Here is a 22,772-nt window from a genome sequence, read left to right as displayed (position 1 = left end):
ACGCGCACCGGGGAGCGAACCGGGGAGCTCCCCGGTTCCCCAAAGAATGACAGAGTTTTAAAAAAATGTAGCCTTTTTTTATAAATTGGAGGTACTGTTTTTTTTCTTCTTTTTGTTGTTTTATATTTTTTTAGTGTTTTTTGAACATTTTGTACTTTTTTTGGCTTTTATGAACTATTTTATATTTTTTTTGTTATTTTTATGGGGAGAAACAAAAAACAGGGAAGTGAAAATGGCTCAACTGGAGCAAAAAAAAAAAGGGAAAAAATTAGCGTTTCTTGGGGCATGTGTGGTTGTCACCAACAAGGACGATCAGCTTTATGCTCAGTTCACCATAGGAGATGGTCTTACCACAAAAAATACATGTAATTCAGAAATCCCCAAACCGTGGTTGAAGGCAAGGGATCGTCTCACTTGTCTCTGGTCCCGATGGAGTGGGTTACTTTCTTTTGGAGGTGGTGCTTGAAGATTGGGGAGGGTTACTGGCCAGTTCCCTCATCTCTGCAGCAGAATAGTTGATCGGATGCTTGTGCTGCATATGTCTAATCATGGTATTATTACCAAAAGAATATTTTTTGTTAGGGTTCCCCCTTGAAAGTTCCATGCCACAGATTAGGCAAGTCACCTTGGCCGCATTGACTTTCTTCTTGCCCTCTGGGATAGAATAAAACTCCCATACAATGTGTGGCCTTGGCTTGTATGGGGTATTGTCTTCTTGCAGCCATCTTCTCCCCTCCTCCTCTTCCTCTTCCTCCTCCTTCTCTTCTTGACCACCAATGTAATGTTGTGGTGGTCCTCTTGGTGGTGGTGGTGGTGGTGGTGGTGGTGCAGATGCTCCAGCTGCTGCTGCTACTGTAGCCATTTTAAAGTACAAAATATTTCTCTAAGTTGTTCAAATAGGTCTTCCTCAGTCAAAGGACAAAGTCAGAATAAGGAAAAAAGGTGGGGTCTTTCATCATTTGGAAAAAAAACTAGCCTGAACCAATGAAAAGTGTTATTTTCAGGTCACATGACCCGGGCTTTCATCATTTGGAAACCAAAACTGTTCTGCACCAATAAAAAGTGTTATTTTCGTCCACCGGCGCCAAAGTTATTCCCAATAGAATGTTGCGGATTTTCTATGGAAAGTAGATCCTAACTATAACTACCTAATGGCTATCGCCAGTAGGTAATATATATATATATATATATATATATATATATATATATATATATATATATATATATATATATATATATATATATATATATATATATATATATATTAAATGTGTGTGTGTGTGTGTGTGTGTGTGTGTGTTGGGGGCCTGTTCGTAGGGCTTTGACTGACTACTATTGCATCCGCTTTTGACCTACTGGGGTTTTCATTACCAAGTGATTCTTATGATATGATATGATATTATTTGATATGATATTAAAGTGAGCAGAAGAGCGGCTTATTACCTATGTGCTAAATGAAGGTGAATATCTGCAGTTGGTGCACCAAATTATTTAAATTCAAAGAACCACCCGCACAATAGTTAGTATTTTTACTTAATTTTGAAATGTACTTTTGATTTCGAAATTAAAAACTCTTTCCTGTTCCTTTCTGATCTCCAAAATATTATGAATACTTTGGGGGCAAATATACAAAAGAGAAGTCCAGCACTAGAGGACAAAATGGCAAAAATTTCAACAGAAATCATGTACTTTCCTTTTGCGCTCAGATAAGCAGGTATGAACGACAACCAGACACTGACGAACACTAGCATGCTAAATGTGATGAACTTAGTCTCATTGAAGCTGGCAGGCAGTTTTCTGGCTAGGAAGGAGATCAAGAAACTCACACTAGCTAAGAGCCCCATGAAGGCCAACATGCTGTAGAACCATCCAATGGATCCCTCATTGCATTCCACGATTATCTCGTGCATGGAAGGGTTAGTGTTAAGTACTGGAAAAGAAGGGGACGCTGTCGCCCAAGCCACACCAATAGTCACTGGAATTAATGTGCAGGCCAGAACAAAAATATAAGCAATCTTTGGGCCTAAGAACTTCTTTAGTTTGCTGTTGGGCTTGGTGGACTTGAAGACAATCACCACAGTGATGGTTTTAGCAAGCACACAGGAAATACACAGGGAGAAGATGACTCCGAAGATTATTTGCCGGAACATGCAGGTTACTTCGGTAGGCCGACCAATGAAAATCATGGCACAGAGGAAGCACAGCATGAGCGAGATGAGTAGCAGGTAACTGATGCCACGATTGTTAGCTTTCACCACTGGAGTGTCCCGATACCAAACAAAGATTCCAAAGAATAAGGAGGTATTTAGGAAGAAGAAAATAGACAGCAATACTAATATTAAACCAAGGTCCTCTTGATAGGATAGGAAGCTAACCGATTTTGGCATACATCTGTCTCTAAAGTCATTGGACCAGTGATCATCAGAGCACTTCATGCAGTCTTCAGAATCTAGGAAAGAAATTGGAAACTTAGGTCAGATAATCATCAAAACATGAAAAACAGTGTAGTGTTATGGATGTCCTAATGATTAATAAAAGCAAAAACACAATATTCAAGACATAGCATGCAGTTACTTTTTAAGCAGTAGTGACTGTGTAGTTATAATTACATCATATTCCCCAAAGGGCTGGTGTTTTTTAATCATTATTTGCTTTGACAAAATTGTCCAAAATGTTTCAGAAGTTCACTTTATTGACTCTATTCTGAAGAAATTTGTGAATACTAAAAAATGGGGTAAAAAGTGGTGGGAGGGAAGATCCCCAAAGAACTGAATACAAAAAAATTGTCAACTACTGCTAAATGTGAATTATTTTCCATGACTTGAAAGTGGTGAAGCGATATGATATTAATTGTTGATACTGTTGGGTTTTGTAAAAATCCCTTCCACTCTTTTTTTGCAAAAATGCAAAGGTCTAAGGGTAAAATGAGGTTAGACAATATAAGAATATCTAGACAGCTGGTATGCCATGAAGGATCTGCCAAGCAAGTCAATGAAAATTGACGAATCAAGGAATTTGATTGGATAAAAGAAAATATGTCCATGTCGTCCTATGCAGGGCCACTCATCCTATCCGTGATAGACTACAATGAAGAAGGCGGAGAAGGTGGAGAAGTGTGGCTCACTGGTTAGAGGAGGCAGACCTGGAAGCAAAGGTCAGCCCGGGACCAGGGTTCAATTCCTGGCTCGGCGGAGTCTTGAGTCCTAAAATGTCCGTGGACTCGACAATTCTCGCTCTGGTGCCTACTCGATTCACGGCTTTACACCCTGCAACTCTGGGCAATAGCTTGCTTAATCTCCTCAAAAGCCCCTCGCGGTGGGATGCCTGGCTTTCACCTTGCGGATACCCTGCCGGGGTTATCTCACAGGGGAATACCAGGATGGGTTCCCTAAGCAAGCGCTTAGAAACCGCTTGGTGATTTTGCGCTATATAAATTCCTGTACATTTACATTTACAAGGCCAAGTGGTCTTTAATGTTTACTAGTACCCTAGTTTTCCATATTTATTTTCTGGCGGTTATCTTTTGAAAGATGTGTTTTTTTAAACAGCAACCAAATAGTATGTGACATACTGGCCTATTATGTGTGGCTGTTTGTATTGAAAAGAAAAGAAAATTATTGATGATGTAGATAAAATCTGGATTGTAGAAAAACATGCTTTAAATTATTAAATATATTATTCTGTTTTCAGAAAGGAGAGTTTGTTAAAGTCATTCTAATGTGCTGTTAACAATGGACATTGAGTGGAATTAATATGTTCATCTTTCATTTATTTCTTATGAATATTAATTTGATTAAACAATGGGCATCATAAGGATGTGGCAATTTATTTGGAGCTGTCCTTAAGATAATGCAACACATGCATCACAGGGACTCCTAAACAATTTTCCATATTTCAATTGAAATATTTGTTTTCAAACCAAACATTTATTACATATATGTTGTGATCTCATAAGGAATGTCATAAAAATGTATTTTGAGATGTCATTGACCATGTTATTTTGAATGTCATTAATTATGTCATATATAAGGCCATGAGCAATGCATGGTGGCGAAACATACCCCATTTGGCACCTTTCAGGGGGCTTTATATTATATTGGAAAACAGTAATTCTGATTCTCAAACTGCTACTTTTTCAGAATTCACAAACTGCACTTTGCTAGTAAGTTACACTTTTATAGTAAGTCCAGCACCACACATGGCCATCCAATGGTACTGCAACACTCTCCCATAGATATAATGGAGGTTGGGATTTAAAATAAAAGTCCATAAGAAATAATTTTGAATTAAATTACATTATTTAAAACAGTAAAACATGTAAACACATATACCTTCATGTTAAAAAATATTCAAAATAGTATTAATTTATGGTGTACTTATACAATATTTAATAACCTATTTACTTTTTAATTCAAAATAGGTTATTAAATATGTTATAATTAAATAATAAATATGTGCTATTTTTATATTTTTAACACTCATTTATATTTATTCATATTTGTAACTTTTTTCAAGATTTAATTTAATTTAACATTATTTTGTTCTAGGTTTATTTTAAGACCCTCCCTTCATTATTTTCTATGAGAAGGGGTTGCAGTACAACTGGGTGGCCATGTGTAGTGTTGGACTTACTACTAAAGTGCAGTTTGTGAATACCAAAAAGTAGTAAATTTACTCAAAAATTTAAGTTACTTTTATGAATCTAGCCAATTACATTTACTTTAAGTTTATTCTCTGGAATTTCTGATTTTTTTAATTCACATATAATAATTCCTACTGAGCAAAGGTAACTAAAACGTACCTCTAAGAAAGTCTATGCAATGAATTATCAAAGATGTTTATGCTATGCTGCCTCCAGCACCCATATTAGTATAATGAAATATTCAAAGCATTCATACTTTTTTGCACCAAAGTGATACTGAATGGCCTTACAGCGATCATATGATAAAAGCAAGACTTTGTTGTTGGGTGTCAATATGTCCGTAATTTCAGAGATATGTATGTCTGATAAAGGTGGTTGGTGCATCATGGGCAAACACGCCGACCGCCAGGCGTTCTTTCAATTAACTTCACATGCCAAAACACTCCGCATTCTATCATACCACAGAACCAAAATATAGGTGAAGAAAATCGCTGCTCAAGGTTAAATAAAGATAAACTCAAAAGTGTATCACAGAAAAAAGAAGGATATGAAAGAGTACGTATGAAGAAGCAAAAAAAAATTTAGAACATTTACTGAATGAAACGGAAGATATTTTTTATTAAAGTACTTCTCCCACAACCAACTTGTTGGCCCAGAAACTCACATTTCATATGCAAACTCAGCCATCATCATACGTCTACACAAGCAACATGCAACATGTATGTGCACCCACTAACGTGCAGTCACACACACTAAAAAAGAAGTGAAACAGTTAAATGAAATGATGCAGGATGTGAAAAACACGATTACATGTATAAAACACAACTGAAAACTAGGATGTGAAAAAGTAAAAATGAAAATGAAAAAGTAAAAGAAAAGATAGGAAAGTAATTGAAGCAATCGTTTTTCAGTAAAGTACTTTATTAGTAAGGAGCAGTTGCAAAAGAAAAGACAGATAGAATAGAAAAAAAATCCCAACTGTATAATAAAAGTGAGCTTAGAAATGGTGGGTATCTCTGTGCACGCCACCATTTACCTATTTCGCTGTATGTGGGACTGTAATTGCAGTTCCCATCTTTTACTTGTGTCAGGCGCATGGGCGTCCGCAGAAATTTTTCCAGGGGGGGGCAAAATGTTAACGTCATCACCATCCTCCGACATGATGTGTGCCAGGTGGGGCACACGAAACACTGAAGCGCAGAACTAGGATAAACTCAATTAAATGCCAGGAATCCAGGACATGTGACGGACCCTGCCACGGGCCAACAAACACCACCTGTAGGGAAAACGCTAAATGTTCTGACAAGGTGCTTTATCTCTGTCTGCTAGGTGTGCAGACTTCTGGGTCCTCGATCCAACACCAATCAAGGCTGTCTTCAGCACGATTCGATTTTTATCAGAATACTTTAAAACAGCCAATGATTAAAGGACCAGATTAAATATACTGTATGTACAGTGTAGGTTAGGGATTATTTGTAGCACACATATTTACCAATATTGGCTTCTTGGTGCTAGAATTCATGATAACTTTTATCCAAAGTTAAAGCACAACGTCAAAGTTAGTAATAAATAATGTAGCAATCACACACGCTAGTGATTTGACAGTGGGTGCTCCCTTTACTAGAATTCCCCGGGCATTGCTGAATTTTACACACATTCAATTAATTTATACAAAATAAAATGTATAGGTCTAAATGTTAGCTATATTTTTTAAAAGAAACTTAGAGTCCCTCTACGTGTAGTCAATGTCAAACTGACATCGTGCGCACGTTTAGGGATACAATAATGGCCAGCTCCCTTATGCGGAAGCCCGGCACCGTAAATGTGTGGCACATGCGGCGCCCGCAGCTGCGCCACATCACATGTCCAGGGATGCTGAATCTTACACAGTGGTCGAAGTGGGGGAAAAAAAGTAGGGGAACAGTCAGCGGAGAATCAGAGGGCGGGAATAACCCAAGGATTGGATCTGTGGTGGAGCCAGAGGTGTGGCTAGAATGCGCAGACATCCCAATTTTTAGTATTTGTTTGGCATTTCACTGCCCAGTTTAATCAACCAATGGATACACATGATTATTTAAGGTTATAATGAGTTATTGACATTAAAATATATTCACAAAGTGGGATATGCTTCTAATCACAGAATGTACCAAATACGATAAAATGTGGAAACACAAGCCATTTGTCTCCGAGCCATGGAGTTTCTGTCATCAGCACTTCACCCTTTTTCAACAACAGCAGTTCAAACATGAATGGCAAAATATCCTAGTTTGCAAATGTTTTCTCTAAAATTATGGCTCTGACATATTTGCCTCATAATGCAAGATCTGCTGCATGATCGGACCATTTAAACTAATTGTTTGTAGCTCAAACATATGAAAAGCTAATATAAAATGTGACTTGTGTTGCTGCGGAGTGGATGGCCTATTGTAAAGGTTGACTGGTCACCTTTCTCACTGCTGCATTTGTATGTTACACTGGTACTAATAAGGCAAAATCTTTCCAGAGACTGTTAGCATGTGTACACACGTCAAAATAATAAAATATCTGAAAATATACTGCATTACGCTGCAGCCTTTTTTTAATGCATAATTTAGTCAACACTACGGCATAATGTGGTCATCCTTTGCTGTATACTTAATTCCAGTGGCCCCACAGCAGGCATCACATGTTAAATGTGCTTGTGAATGAAGCAGGGAGACTGTGAAGTTTGCGAACTTAGGGGGTCATTAGGATGGCGGACGGACCTGCGTCCGTCCGCCACCCCCGAGGAAGAGGGACCGTCCGCATGGGCAGCGGCGGTCCCTCCATGGAAATTAGGATGTGACCGCCACCCTGGGATGGCGGCGGTCCTATGCCTTTCCACGGCGGCATTTCCGCTGTGGAAAGGCATACGATCTTTTCTTTGGGGGCCCGTTGCGGGCCCCCAGGGGTGAAGGGGGAGTGGGGGTGCACATGGAGGGTACCTATGGTACCCCCCTGCCTTTACGTGCACGAAGCGGCAGGCACCACACGGTGCCTGCCGCTTCGTGCATGCAAAGGTCAACATGCACATTTTAACCTTGCGGCGGGTGCTGTTTGAAGCAGTATCTGCCGCAATGTTAAATGTAGGGGATGTGACCGCCAGTGGCTCATGCGGACGGTCCCTCTTCCTCGGGGTGGCGGACGGACGCAGGTCCGTCCGCCATCCTAATGACCCCCTAAGTTCGCAAACTTCACAGTCTCCCTGCTTCATTCACAAGCACTTTTAACATGTGATGCCTGCTGTGGGGCCACTGGAATTAAGTATACAGCAAAGGATGACCACATTATGCCGTAGTGTTGACTAAATTATGCATTAAAAAAAGGCTGCAGCGTAATGCAGTATATTTTCAGATATTTTATTATTTTGACGTGTGTACACATGCTAACAGTCTCTGGAAAGATTTTGCCTTATTAGTACCAGTGTAACATACAAATGCAGCAGTGAGAAAGGTGACCAGTCAACCTTTACAATAGGCCATCCACTCCGCAGCAACACAAGTCACATTTTATATTAGCTTTTCATATGTTTGAGCTACAAACAATTAGTTTAAATGGTCCGATCATGCAGCAGATCTTGCATTATGAGGCAAATATGGCAGAGCCATAATTTTAGAGAAAACATTTGCAAACTAGGATATTTTGCCATTCATGTTTGAACTGCTGTTGTTGAAAAAGGGTTAAGTGCTGATGACAGAAACTCCATGGCTCGGAGACAAATGGCTTGTGTTTCCACATTTTATCGTATTTGGTACATTCTGTGATTAGAAGCATATCCCACTTTGTGAATATATTTTAATGTCAATAACTCATTATAACCTTAAATAATCATGTGTATCCATTGTTTGATTAAACTGGGCAGTGAAATGCCAAACAAATACTAAAAATTGGGATGTCTGCGCATTCTAGCCACACCTCTGGCTCCACCACAGATCCAATCCTTGGGTTATTCCCGCCCTCTGATTCTCCGCCCACTGTTCCCCTACTTTTTTTCCCCCACTTCGACCACTGTGTAAGACTCAGCATCCCTGGACATGTGATGTGGCGCAGCTGCGGGCGCCGCATGTGCCACACATTTACGGTGTGTGTAAAATTCAGCAATGCCCGGGGAATTCTAGTAAAGGGAGCACCCACTGTCAAATCACTAGCGTGTGTGATTGCTACATTATTTATTACTAACTTTGACGTTGTGCTTTAACTTTGGATAAAAGTTATCATGAATTCTAGCACCAAGAAGCCAATATTGGTAAATATGTGTGCTACAAATAATCCCTAACCTACACTGTACATACAGTATATTTAATCTGGTGCTTTAATCATTGGCTGTTTTAAAGTATTCTGATAAAAATCGAATCGTGCTGAAGACAGCCTTGATTGGTGTTGGATCGAGGACCCAGAAGTCTGCACACCTAGCAGACAGAGATAAAGCACCTTGTCAGAACATTTTTGCGTTCTCCCTACAGGTGGTGTTTGTTGGCCCATGGCAGGGTCAGTCACATGTCCTGGATTCCTGGCATTTAATTGAGTTTATCCTAGTTCTGCGCTTCAGTGTTTCGTGTGCCCCACCTGGCACACATCATGTCGGAGGATGGTGATGACGTTAACATTTTGCCCCCCCCTGGAAAAATTTCTGCGGACGCCCATGGGATCAATGACACCTTCTGGAAAATAAACCCCCCCATAACATAACATAACAATCTGGTAGCTGGTAACCTCAGCCTCAGGACTCATGATAGGACCAGATTCCTCTTTGCCATCCCTACTCTCAGCTTCCTCCTAGTCCACGTGTGTTGAGGTTAGACTGGTACTGGGATAAGAAACACAAGATGGTAGAGGTGGTTCGAGCACAAGGAGCAACAGGAGTTGCAGTCATGACACTAGTTTGAACTTCTGACGATTTAATATTGGCTTGGCAGGATCAATGACTCAACTCACAACACTAAAAATGCTGGAAAATATAGTACAAATAAAATCTGTAAAATATTAATGTCAAAAAGTCCCAACAGTGGCATATATACTAGGGGTGGGCGTAACTCACCTAATTCAGTCTCGTCATTATCATGCATTATTACCCAGAAACTCCACAAGATTGTGCAAAATTAAGTGCCTCCTTGCTTCTAAAATAGGTGAAAGAATACATTTTGCGCTACGAAATTGTTCTTAGATGGCAATCTAGTCTGTAATATCTGACATGTATTGTATTAATAAAGGTGTTTGGTGGGCTTTGAAGAGGTTTTTTTTATATATAATTTTTTATTGAGCAGAGTAAAAAGCATGAAACATAAAAGGAATATTTTTAAAAAAATATGAATTGAGACTTATACAATCTTAACCATTAGAGAGATGCTCTAGCAGCAGACATATTACATTGTCAAAAGCTGTTTCTTAAATAACAAAGTGCCTGTGCTAAAATGACAATTTTTCGAAACTTCCTCTCCAGTATATTATCCAGATATACTTTCCAGTACATTCAACTATAACATGAACTTCTCTTCAATCCTGCACTTTAACAGTACAAATGCCTACATAAATTACTAAAAAAGAAAGAAAGAAAAAAAAAGATCCTCTAAATAAGTTTACCCTTGGAGATCCTTTTCCATCTGATCCAAATAGTTCCATATCGAAATAAATCTTTTAGTAGCTCCCACCCTTTTTGCATAGGCGTCTTAAAATGTTTTCACTCAAGTAATTTTTTTAAACCATTCTAAAAAGGTAGGTGTTCTGGTTTTTCTCCAATTCTGGAGGATCAAAGAATGTGCCACCAAGGAAGAACAATACATTTTCCCCCCTCTAGTTAATAACTGTGGATGATTTTGTTTTAATAAACCGAAAAGACCTAACTCTGGCTCCGGTTCTACCCTACTCAAAAGAGCATGGCTAAATTCAACACAATGTTTTCCCAGACTGGGTCAGCTTTAAACATATAAAACAAAAATGTAACCATGAACCCTCTCCCATCTGTTGACACCATAAACATTTATTCTCTACCTCGGGATACATCTTGTGAAGTGCCTTAGGGGTGTAATAAGCCATCCAGCGAGATAGAAACGGCATTCTTTTAAAGTTTACCACTCTCAATGCCTTACTACTATGTTGTGAGATGATTTGCCACTCCACTCTGATAATATTAACATTTCAAGAAAATTGGTAACGATTAGGAGCTCCCCTTGATTTCAGAATAATCGATACCAATTCCCTATACCTTGCAATTTAGTCCTAAACAGAGTGTGTAAAACCGAAGGGGTATCTGCACTGGCAGGAAGAAGATATTTGTTTACTAATAATCTAATCTGTAGGTAACTAAAAAAAAGGAGCCTACTCTGATTTCCACATCTTGCTTGAACTTCCTCCCAATTAATACATCTCCCACCAATTATGAATTCCTTATAACCCTTTGTTTCCCAGAGTTTTACATGACTATTTTGAACATGGAGGCCCAAACTTTTACATTCTATAAGGCAAAGATATTCATATCCTGAGGAGTGAGCAATTAAAGCGTAACATTCCTGGAGTCTACTGTTGAACACCATTGTAAAGCTCAAAGAAGGTAACAAAATAAATCCACAAATTTCCAAAGCGATCACTAGACTGACTACAATGGGATCTATGGGTACCCAATGTTTAGTAAATTTCCATTACAAATTAAATGCACTGCATGAAATGTATACAAATAACCAAAGAAATGAAGCCACTTCCAGCACGATTGTAAATGTACCTTTGCTGGTCAGTAAGATTTGCCTCTACGAAGGGAGTATATATTTTTCTGCATAAGCTTTCCTCTTTGCCAGCCTCAGACAAACAGGTCGTAACCATCACCAAATATGATGGACATGGGAGTAGCAAATGAAAATAAAGTAAAGGGGAGGCAAAATCTACACCATAGGCAGGGATTTATGAGAATAAGTCACAAAAGCAGAAGAAATATGGAAAAATAGTGAAAAGCAGAAAACTCCTAGTGGATTGTAACACTGGAAACAATTTTGATTAAGCAAATTTCTTTAAAAAAATACTAATTGGCAATTTTGTCAAACCATAAATTCACCATTTTTAAAAGAAATATGAGGCTAATGTACTCGGAAATAAACTGAGGACATTTTTAATTTTCAAAAACATGTAAACAGAATAGGACATGCAGTTTTGTCAGTTCTACACGTCCCAATTTTAGATGGCTACCATAGTGTTTTAGGAATACACACACCTTTATGTAAGTTTTAAGTGTGCTTGGCCATAGCCAAGAAGACTACAGGACGTGGCTGAAAGATGTCTGTGAATGGGCAACTACTGAAGAGGTCTGAATGAGACATTTGTGGAGAGATGATAAACTTGGGGATGATTTGATAGCCAGGTCGTCAATGCTTTCAGAACTGAGGGAGCTGCAGGGGGAGCCTGCACCTGGGGTGCGGCTGTCGGGTTGGCGCCTCTCACCCCCGGGTTGTGACCACAGGAAGACAAGTTGATGACGGCTTTGACTTCTGAGAGTAAACAGTACTCGCTCAAAATGTTTTCACTCCTATCTATATTATGCTGGCATAACACGAAAGGAAGTTAAGAGAGAGGGAGGGGAAGTTAAATAGATATACGTCGGCATGGGTGCTAAATATATGGTGCATGGTATTTTCTTTCTCCTGCTTAGCTAAATTGCGATTGGGGTCTGACATCTGTATGGTTCTACTACGGTTGTGGGTTTTAACCCCATCTTAGAGAAACCTGCAATTTTGAATATGCAATGATATATGGTTCATTTATTCCTGCAGGGACTAGGTGGGGGGGGGATGCGGAATGTTTATAAATGGACTCTTTATGATATGTACTATCTATGTGATACCCATAGATGCAAATAAAGTTATTTAAATAAACTAGACTAGAAGACTAGACCGCAGGTGTAAAAGAAGAAGGAATGCAGGGAATATTCAAAGGAATATGCAAAGCATTTTTGGATAACAAAGTGGCATTTTCAGAAATTTCATGCAGGCAAATTCAAACAAACTCGAAAGCATGAAAACACAAGCTTCCCTGTCTTTAAAAAAGATAATAGCTTCTGAAACCATTGGGTTCCAAAAAAGAGCTTTTGAAGTGTATTGAAATGTGTAAGGAGTTTGCAAAAATTGATAGAGACACTGCATTGTCTTACAAAGTTAAATAAACTCCATCCTTCTGAACAGAACTAGTGTGTCAAAGCTGATATTGTTTTGGCATGTGGATGCCATGATCATGCCGAACTGTTGATACTGATGATTTAAAAATGCAGTTAAAACTATGACTGTGTCATAATCTGTGCCCCAGTCCCTGCCTGACCCTCCACTTTGCTTTGTGATATCAAATAAGTGGGCAGCCCAGCGTAAGTCACACAGCATACAGCAGTGCCACTGATGGACTGTACAGTACAATGAATATGTGATGTCTGAGTTGATAATATGCATTTTGCCTAAAACTAGGTTGGTTACATTTTTAAATAAAGCTAGCTGTCCCTGATGGAGTAACTCTGTGGGTGAACATAGTAGTCATGAAGTACAAAGGGAAGTGGCTGCATGAATCAAAACACATGCAGTAAACAGATTCACAAAACAAGGATAAGATTTCAAACAAGGCAAAATGAATCACTCTTTGGAACTAGACAGGCCAGACACCTGCCAAAAGTACAATTAGCGCACAAGAAAACCAAAAACATTAATGTTAAGGCTTTGAAGGTGTTGAATGGAATGATGTCGCAAGCCCTGCCTGAGTAGTATAGGTTTGTAAAAAAATATACCCAGTACATTTTCAACATGCTGAGTCCAAAGACAAGATGAAAGCCATTGAGATTATTACCACTTCTATATCTCTTTGTCCCCAAACCTTCCAACTAGACCTTTTCACATATTCATAGGGTCAGTCAATAGTTTGATTTGAGTTTTTGAGTTGATTTACCAGGCATAAAAGGGAATTGTATAGTGGGTTTAGAGTCCACCATATTTAACATTACTGTAGTATACCAAGTCAGAATATATACTCTCAATAGACAGCTGATTCTTAGTCTTGGAGGACATGTAGGCAACAATATGACATGCATAGCACCTTTCCCTTGAACAACAGGCTCTTCAAATCAGGCGGACAGAGTCCTAATGGTAGCACTCTGAAACACCCAATGGAAATTACTTTAGATTTATTCACTAGATTAGCTTCCGTCATCACCCGGTTATTCTGACAGATTACAAGACATGGCTTTATATGTTAGATATTACCAAGGGGGGCAAAAGGGGAGAGAAGCCTGAAATTCCCTAGTGCAGCTGAATGACCGACACCTGTCTCTATCATCACTGTTACTGAAACAGTCACCCTTTACCGCTCCAAGAGTTGTTAATGTACCTGTTTGAGCACAGGAGAAACAGAGTGTTGTCACCAACTAGTGCAAACTGAGCAAAATGAAAAGGTGCCCGGGGCGTAAGTCTGTGGGAACTCTGGACCTTGCAGAGTACTGTGTGCCTTTACAATATCAGCTAAATTACCAGTGACAACATTCATATAAGACACAATAAACATGCTCCCTCCATCTAATATTTGCTCAAAATCTCCTTTACACAGCAGTAACTTCAAGTAAAGAGTGTTCCCGCCAGCAGACCAGGGATGAGGGCAAAGAGGTCTATTGCTGGTACAGACAGGAAGACATGAGCTGACAGGAATATAGAATGTTACAACACATGTGATTTTATCGCATGCCATTACAACGTGGTCATTACAATGACCGCGTTACAACAACTGCGTTGTTAGTACACAATACCTTTACATAGCAAGTCATTACAACAAATTGCAGTAGGGGGCGCGCTGGACTTAGGAATAGTATTATTTACTATTCCTACTCCAGTTTGCACAACAGCAGGGAAGGTGTTGGATTTTATATCCAATACCTTTGAGCCCCTGTTAGACCTGGCACCATTGGCGTGGCCCTTCCATTTTTTGCTGTTGCCTCATGTGTTTTTGCTGGTGTTAGATGCTTTGGGCACTATGCCACTGCTATCCAGTGCCACAGTGCAAATGCTCCCTATTGTAAATTGATGTGTTAATCAGTGGTTCCATGTTTGGCTATTTGGTTTACTTGTCAGACCCTAGTCCACTGCACTGAGTGTGCCCAGGGCGTGTAAATCCAAATGCTGCTGGTGGGCCTGCAGCACTGTGGTTCCGTGGATTCTGAACCCGTTTAATAAAGGTCGTCGTATCATGACGATTTTGGTATCAGCGGACCGCAAATGATGAGTGCGGTATGCACAAGTGTTTTTGTCATAACCGATCAATGGGAACACTACGTATTCATGGATTCTGTTCGAACCTTCGGGTTCCATTTTGTGCGCGGCAGCCATTTTGTGTGATTGCCCTCACATAGGCCGATAACTATGGCCGAACGAGTCCTTGGGACACGTACATCCTTAGCTGACTTCTTTGTGACCTGGATGAATTGACTCCTTGCCCGAGGCTGAACTCGTTGAGCCAGTTCCTTGTTAAGCAGCTGGTCAGATAGAGATCAAAGAGCAGGACATTGCTGAGTTTATGGTACATGCACACACCCTTCTATCTTGTTTCTCATCTGCTTCTGTTCCTTCCTTTATGGCTTAATCATTGATATGGGTTGAGATTTTATGAGAGGTTTGTCCGGACCGTTCGAACAGCAATGTTGGATTTTGCTTGGTCATTTGTGGTGGGCTGGACAACGGAAAGTGGGATTGTCGTTATGCGATATGTTTGAAATGTCACCCTACGATTGGTCAGTTTGTATGTAACTGATGCTAGCCAGGAATGTTGCCTGAAGCATTATTTTTGGCATAAAAGACGATGTCTCGCTCTATGAATTTGTGCAGTCTCTACCGAACCACCCGTGTTGTGCTTCGTAGACCTCTGTTCCTGGTTGCAACCAATAAATTTTGGTCTTTGACGTCATCAAGAAGTGTCCAGTGTCTCTGTTTGCCAAGGCAGGAGAACTCGAAGACATCGGGCGTTATCCCTGGCGCCGCTGGGTTCTATAACCCGGTTCTTCAGTTGGCGCCCCACGTGGGGCGACTTCAGCGGTACCGGTCCAAGCCCGAAGATCGTGAGGAGCTTCGTGTGAAAATTCTGGAGGAAGGCCTGCCACTTCATCGACCCCTGTATGTCGTCGTGGTCCGAAAGTCTTTGCTGCGAGGTTCCCCGCTTTCCTACGGCTACGAAGGACTGCTGCCCTGACTGTCGCCCTGTCTTGGAAGCCTTTAGATGATTTGTATAGCGAGACGATAGACGGGTCTTCTGGTGACGCCATCGACATTTCAGTTAAGTATGAGTGGAGCGTCTCCCAGTCCTTAGTTTTGTTTGGTATCCCTTCGGGATCGCTTTGATTTGGTACCTGCAGGCCCCAAAGCCGAGAGACTCGTGTATTCACGAGACTATCGTTTTGAGATTTCCCTTGAAGTTTTAAGCTAGACTAGTGAGCGAGGATGCCTGGTCTTAGCAGACTTGGAAAGATATTTTGTTGTGGTTGTACTAGGGATTCCCGATTGGAGGATTCATGTCCGGTTCCTCCGATTGGAACTCCGACCTATGAACTCTACGTAAAACATGGAGTGGGCCCCATCACGTATAACGAGGTATGGATTAGATATACCAGGAAAGACGGTGTCCTACAGTGGCCCCGTTATGGTAGCTTTGAAACAGAGATTTTAGACAATCTCGAAGGTAAACTGTTCAAAAAGAAAGCCCGGCCGGCAATGTTTGACTCTTTCCGCCTATGGCGAAAGGAATCCAAACAGAAAGAAATTAAATTAGCGAAGAATAATAAAAGAGAAAAGGGTATTTCGATAATGCAAGCTGCTATACAGTTTAAAGATAATGAAGAAGAACAAGCAAGTGAGCAGTTGCAAAGGCAACGTAAAATGGCGATCGATAAATGTTATCCAGCTCTGCCCCCTCAGCAGGATGCAGCGAAGGAACTTGAGAAAGATCCTTTAATGTCGCATCTATTGAGTTCGCCACCCCCTTATGTGCAGAGTCTACGGTACCTCCACTAGTTGTAGTTGCGCAACCTCCGGTTGCTTTGCCACCTGTGATTCCTCAACAGCCAGCTCCTCTTCAGTTGGCTCCTATTCCGTTGTCGCAGCCTTCTCAAGGGCCGCCAACTTTGCTACCAACTTCGCTTCCAGCTCCTACGACTTTGTCTCCTGTATTGTCTACTCCTTCTGATACTACTTCTCATCCTGTTTTTCCCCCTGTCTTTGTGTCGACTTCTCCTTCTGTTCGACAGAGAATGACTGATACTGTTACTAGTCTTTTGTCTCCTTTCTTTGGGTCATTGGTTATGACCCCTATTTCAGAGCGTAAGCAATTGCATAGCCAAATGCCTGGTACCAATGAGCGGACAGTATTGGATCATTTAGCGCGTAAATGGGTTACTGATTCCTCGAGGTATGAATTAGAGTCTGTTATGGATGTTTTCCGTCAATGGGAAGAACCTAAGCAGAGATATGTTTTTGATAAGATGTGTACTTTCCTTCGTGAAGAATGGGAAGATGGTGATTTGGGGCAGACTCCGCCTAAGTTGTTCCATGTACAGTCCACGTTTGCGAAGGGAACTATAGTGGGTATTGATGTTGAGAGAGCAGTTGTGACGTTGTTGTCATTTAGGAGTGAATCTCCTTCTCAGTCATTGTTTGAGCCTGATCCTTCTGTTAGAAATAAAGCGCAACAATATCCAATGAGAGAGGTTCCCCCAGTTTGGAGGGAGGGAGATCCGAATGCTAATCCAATTATTCCGCCTCATTTTCAGCGTGTTTGGGTACATGTTCCGTGGAAGAGATCTGAAGTTTTGGCCCTTAAAAAGACTTTGCCTGATCCACGTAAAAATCCTGCAGGGTACTATAAGGAATTATCACAGACTGTAGATTCATGTGTTATGAATCTAGCTGATATAGATATGTTGTTTGGAAATGTAGTTCCACAGCCTTTATGGGGATTGATTCATCATACGGATCATGCGCAAGAGTTAGGTGATACTTGGGTTAATCTTGGTGCTGCAGATGGCAGACAGGTTGGTGGTGCCAAACCTGAGCCTTTGATTGTAGACCTCCCTGGTAGGATCATTAATAATATGAAGACTTTGATGCCTGCTATGCGCATTAACTGGGACAAATTGTCTGCATGTAAGCAGAAGAAAGACGAAAGTGTGTCTGATTTCTTTACGAGGTTTGAAGAGACATTTATCGACCATAGTGGTCAGGATATGAGTGCGGAAGGTGGTCAACGATTGTTCGTTGATAAGTTTGTGCATAATCTGCTTCCGGAGTTGTGCACTAAGTTGAAGGATTCTGAGAGTTCTTGGGCTGTTTCTTCATCAGCGCAGATATTAGCTACTGCCCAGTACTACGAGAATAGAGATAAGGACGAGAAAGATAGAGCTGACAAGAAGACTAAAGAATTAAAGACGAAAGATCTCTTACAGCAAGCGTATCCGCCCCGTAATAATCAGCATGATTATCAGCAACCCCAGCAATATCAGAGAAACTCACAAAGGTTCGAGTCTTCTCAACCACGTTTTCCTGTAGGCCCTAATCAGTGTGCGTATTGCAAAGAAGAGGGTCATTTCAAGAGTAGTTGTCCGGTTCTGTTACAGCGCACGAATGGTGCTTCTGGCATGAGAGGTCGAGGTATTCAGCAAGCTCCTAGAGGTAGGGGCCGTGGTCAGAATGCGCGTTCCTTTCCTCCACAGAATTCAATGAATTGCTTTGATCAGCAGAATGGTGCGTCTAATAGGACGACTCAGTACTATGCGGACGACTACTATGTCGAAGGTGAGAATATGAATGGTAATGATTGCTAGGACAGCCATAGACAAAGAGAGGGAGTTGTTTCAGTTCCAGTAGATCAGAGTGGACCTTATGTTGAAGTGATTGCATCAGGTGTGTCAGAGCCTTTTCTGTTAGATACTGGTGCTGCAAAGAGTTCTATCATGCACTCTAAACTCCCTGGCACACCTTTGTCTGGCTTAACGAATGTTTCAGTAGGTTTTTCTGGCGCCCCGGTTAGAAATCCGATTTCTAGTCGGTTGTCCATTTCTGTTGGACCTTGTGAATTTGAGTCACCCCTCATTTTAACGACAGGTTGTGGTGAGAACTTGTTGGGATTGGACTTGTTAAAGAGATTGTATGCGGCGCTGTATTGTTCTCCGTCAGGTGTACAGCTTACATTAGGTAAGAGAGTGATCTCCCCAATGTATTTGTCTAAAGATCAACTTCCATCTGAATTGTCTTCTCTCCCTGATTCTCTTTGGGCTACTGGTCCTAATGATGTGGGTCTCCTAGAGATTGCGCCGTATGTTGTGACACTGAAAGCGAATGCTAGATTGCCACGCATTCCACAATACAGGATTTCCAGTGATGGTGAAAGAGCACTTTTGGCGATCATCTATGATTTAGTTGAGAAAGGTGTGATTGAGGAAACGAGAGGTAATGTGTGCAATAGTCCAGTTTTGCCTGTTCTGAAAAGAGCTGATTCTTCACAACCTCCTGTATATAGGTTTGTGATCGATCTTCGCGAGGTGAACAAGATTGTAGTTCCGCAATTTCCTGTTGTGCCTGATCTCACCGCTTTACTGACTTTGATCCCGGCTACAGCCACGTGATTTTCGGTGATTGACTTGAAGAATGCTTTATTCAGCATCCCGATTGCCGAGGCGAGTAGGGATATTTTTGGCTTCTCTTTAGGAGGACGAAGTTTCCGGTTTCAACGCGCACCTCAAGGCTATTGCGAGAGTCCGTCAATCTATAGTCAAGCTTTGAAGACACAACTTGACTTGCTTGTTTTACCTGATGGTGCTGCTCTTATTCAGTATGTCGATGATCTGTTAGTTGCTGCTGATAACGAAAAAATCTGTAAAGAGGCTACTCTGTCGTTGTTACGTCATCTGTCTGATTTCCATCATAAGGTTTCTCTTTCGAAGTTGCAATATTGTCGACAAGAAGTTACCTGCTTAGGTCACCTCTTATCGAAGGAGGGAAGAAGGTTGACCCCAGAAAGAATTCAAGCCATTGTGAAAATGAGTGTGCCTACGACACAGAGAGAAGTACGTGCTTTCCTAGGTTTTACGTCGTATTGTAGACAGTGGATCCCTAATTTTTCGTTGATCGCGAAACCTTTAATAGCTCTTACTGTTAAGGATACTCCAAATCCTATTCCTTGGACTGACGAATGCCAGAAGAGCTTTTCAGAATTGCGCGATGCGTTGTGTTCGGCTCCTGTGTTGGGTACTCCCGACTACAGCAAGCCTTTTCACATTGTATGTCCACGAGAGAGAGGGATGTGCATTGTCAGTTTTGACTCAACAGTTTGGCGATAAGCAGCGTCCAAGTGCTTATTTTTCGTCGACTTTGGATTCCGTAGCTAGAGCGTTGTCGAGTTGTTTGAGAGCTACAGCGGCAGCGGCTGTTTCGATTCGACAGTCTGCCGGTTTGGTGATGGACAATACGTTGATTGTGATGGTTCCACATGCAGTGGATACCTTGTTGAATCGTACCAAGACACAGCACTTAACTAGTGCTCGGTTGTCGGGTTACGAATTGACCTTGTTAGCGAGTCATGTGCACATAAAGAGATGCAACACGTTGAATCCAGTTACGTTGTTGCCGATTTCAGTTGAGACAGATGTTTGTGTACAGCATGATTGCTTTCTTAGAACAGAGGAAGAAATGAAAGGGAGAATAGATCTTAGGGATACTCCTCTTTCAGAGTGTGATGGTACTCTATGGGTTGATGGTTCGTGCTTCAAGCTTCCGAATGATGATACGACTGCGGCATATGCTGTTACGACTTTGCATATGATTGTTGAAGCTGCACGTATTCCACATAATTCAGCGCAAGCAGCAGAATTGATTGCATTGACAAGAGCGTGTGTGTTGTCGAAAGGGAAGCGAGTGACTGTGTATACCGACAGTCAGTATGCGTTTGGTGTGGCTCATAGTTTTGGACGACTGTGGAAAGAGCGTGGGTTCCTGACTTCACATGGGACTAAGATTCAGCATGGTCAGCTGGCGAATGAACTCCTCGAGTCACTTACTTTGCCGTTGCAAGTTGCGATTGTGAAATGCAGTGCGCATAAGAAAGTTACTGATGATGTTGGTCGTGGTAATGCGTTTGCAGACGAAGTTGCGAAAGAAACTGCGAGAGATGCGATGAGCCGAATGTATGTTGCTGGTCCAGCAAGATGGGTTCCGGATATAGGTATGTGTGAAGATACGATTGAGAGCGTGAAGTCCATTCAAGCTGAAGCTACGGAGAAAGAGTTGAATGAATGGAGAGAAACAAAAGGTAAATTGGATTCAAATGGTTGTTGGATTGATTTGTCAGAGCATCAGAGATGGTTGTTACCCAATGCGTATGTGCTTCCAGTGGTTACAATGGCGCATGGAATGGCTCATATCAGTGTGAAAGGGATTTGTAAGTTGTTGGCTCCAGTATGGCAAAATGCTGGAATTCCCAAGTGTGCAGAGAATTTGGTCAAAAATTGTATGGTGTGTCTGATGTACAACCCTGGTAAGGGAACTCCAACTCCAGCTGGTCATTTTGCGCCTCCAACGTATCCGTTCGAGGTTTTGCAGCTAGAGTTCATCCATATGGAGAGGTGCAACAATTGGAAGTACGTGCTCGTTGTTGTTTGTGCCTTTTCGAGATGGGTAGAAGCATACCCAATGAAAGATAACACTGCCTTGTCCACAGCTAAAGCCCTCGTTAAGGAGTTTTTCCCTAGGTATGGATTGCCGAGAATGGTCTGGAGTGATAATGGGAGTGAATTTGTGGGTCAAGTGATGAAGAGAGTATGTGATGGCTTAGGAATAAGGCAAAAGTTCCACGCTGCAAATCAGCCCCAATCAGCTGGTCTAGTCGAGTGCTACAATGGCACTCTTAAATTGAAGCTGGCTAAGATACAGGCGAGCTCTGGTCTACAATGGCCCGATGCTTTGCCATTGGCCCTTCTGTCCACAAGAATGACTGCATTCGCGAATGGGACTTAGTCCGTATGAGGTGGTGTTTGGTCGCCCGGCAAATATTTGGGGAGTGCCGCGGCCGACAAAATTTAGCGAGATCGAACATCCTGTACTACTTGACTATTTGTACGATTTGACGGCTAAATTACGTGTTTTGCACAAACAGGTTCATGATTCACTGCCACAAGCGTCTGAAGATCCAGGACATGCTATTAAACCTGGTTCCTGGGTCCTGATCAAAAATTTCCAGCGGACCAAGAACGATCAGCCCCGCTGGAACGGACCCTATCTAGTGCTTCTGTCTACACCTTCAGCAGTGCAAGTGCAGGGTAAAAAGAACTGGATCCACGGTGTACACTGTAAGAGGGCCCCTTTGCCTCTGCCGTACGACCAGTGGGTCCAGAAAGGACTTCCTGACTCTGAGACTGAGACCGTGCCCCGTTTTATGCCCTTCAGCGATGCACGTTTGATTGGAACGAACTCTGAACGAGAAAGCGACAATCTTCTGCAAGAAGCTGTGCCTCCGTTGAATCGTTTGGATACTTCTGAACCTGAACTGTTATTCAGAGAACAGACATTGCCTGGCAAAGAGCGTTATAATTTGCGACCAAGAGTCGCTGGACTAATAAAAATGTAAATTCTTTCTTTGCTATTTTTTTTAAGGTCAACTCTCCTCCGAGGAACTACTTTGATTTTTGTTTTTCGAACCGCCATTCGGGTTCAGCTGTAGGGTCGCGGTTGCCGAAGTCTCTGGAGTGCAGCCGAAGACGTTAGGTCAACGGTTCTGGTTGGTCTAAGGGAGTTGCCCTGGACTGACAGAAGCATTCCTTAGCACATAACACCCTACCACCGCGAGCAGCAATTAGAGAGGATGGAGTTTTTCGAGATGGAGAGACCTGTTGAAAGAATAAGCTCCAAGAGCCAAATCTGTAAAGTAATGAGTAGAAAATGTCTTTTAATATTATGTTTGTTTACACTGCTTAGCTTAATGATGTTTCTAATTGGATATGTGACATTCTCTTTTCAAGTGACGTTCATGCCCACTACGCAACCTATACCTCCTCCTACTGTTTCTTCTCATTCTTTTCACCCTTTGCCTGAACATGAAATCGTTAGAAGACTGGAATTTGCTAATAACT

General features: G+C 41.5%; 1 protein-coding gene across 1 annotated transcript in view; it reads right to left on the bottom strand.

The window, feature by feature from the left end:
* Positions 1-1,529: 1,529 nt before the first annotated feature.
* LOC147662900 (vomeronasal type-2 receptor 26-like) overlaps positions 1,530-22,772 on the bottom strand; it is a 181,474-nt gene continuing 160,231 nt past the window's right edge. Inside the window, exon 3 of the mRNA XM_086950810.1 lies at positions 1,530-2,449. Within this exon, the coding sequence (XP_086806936.1) occupies positions 1,530-2,449 (920 nt within the window). The remainder of the gene's footprint in view (positions 2,450-22,772) is intronic.

This window comes from Lissotriton vulgaris, unplaced genomic scaffold, assembly GCF_964263255.1.
Source record: "Lissotriton vulgaris unplaced genomic scaffold, aLisVul1.2 SCAFFOLD_406, whole genome shotgun sequence".
Taxonomy (NCBI): domain Eukaryota; kingdom Metazoa; phylum Chordata; class Amphibia; order Caudata; family Salamandridae; genus Lissotriton; species Lissotriton vulgaris.
Note: the sequence above shows the minus strand (reverse complement) of the source record. Positions and strands in the feature narration are given on the sequence as shown.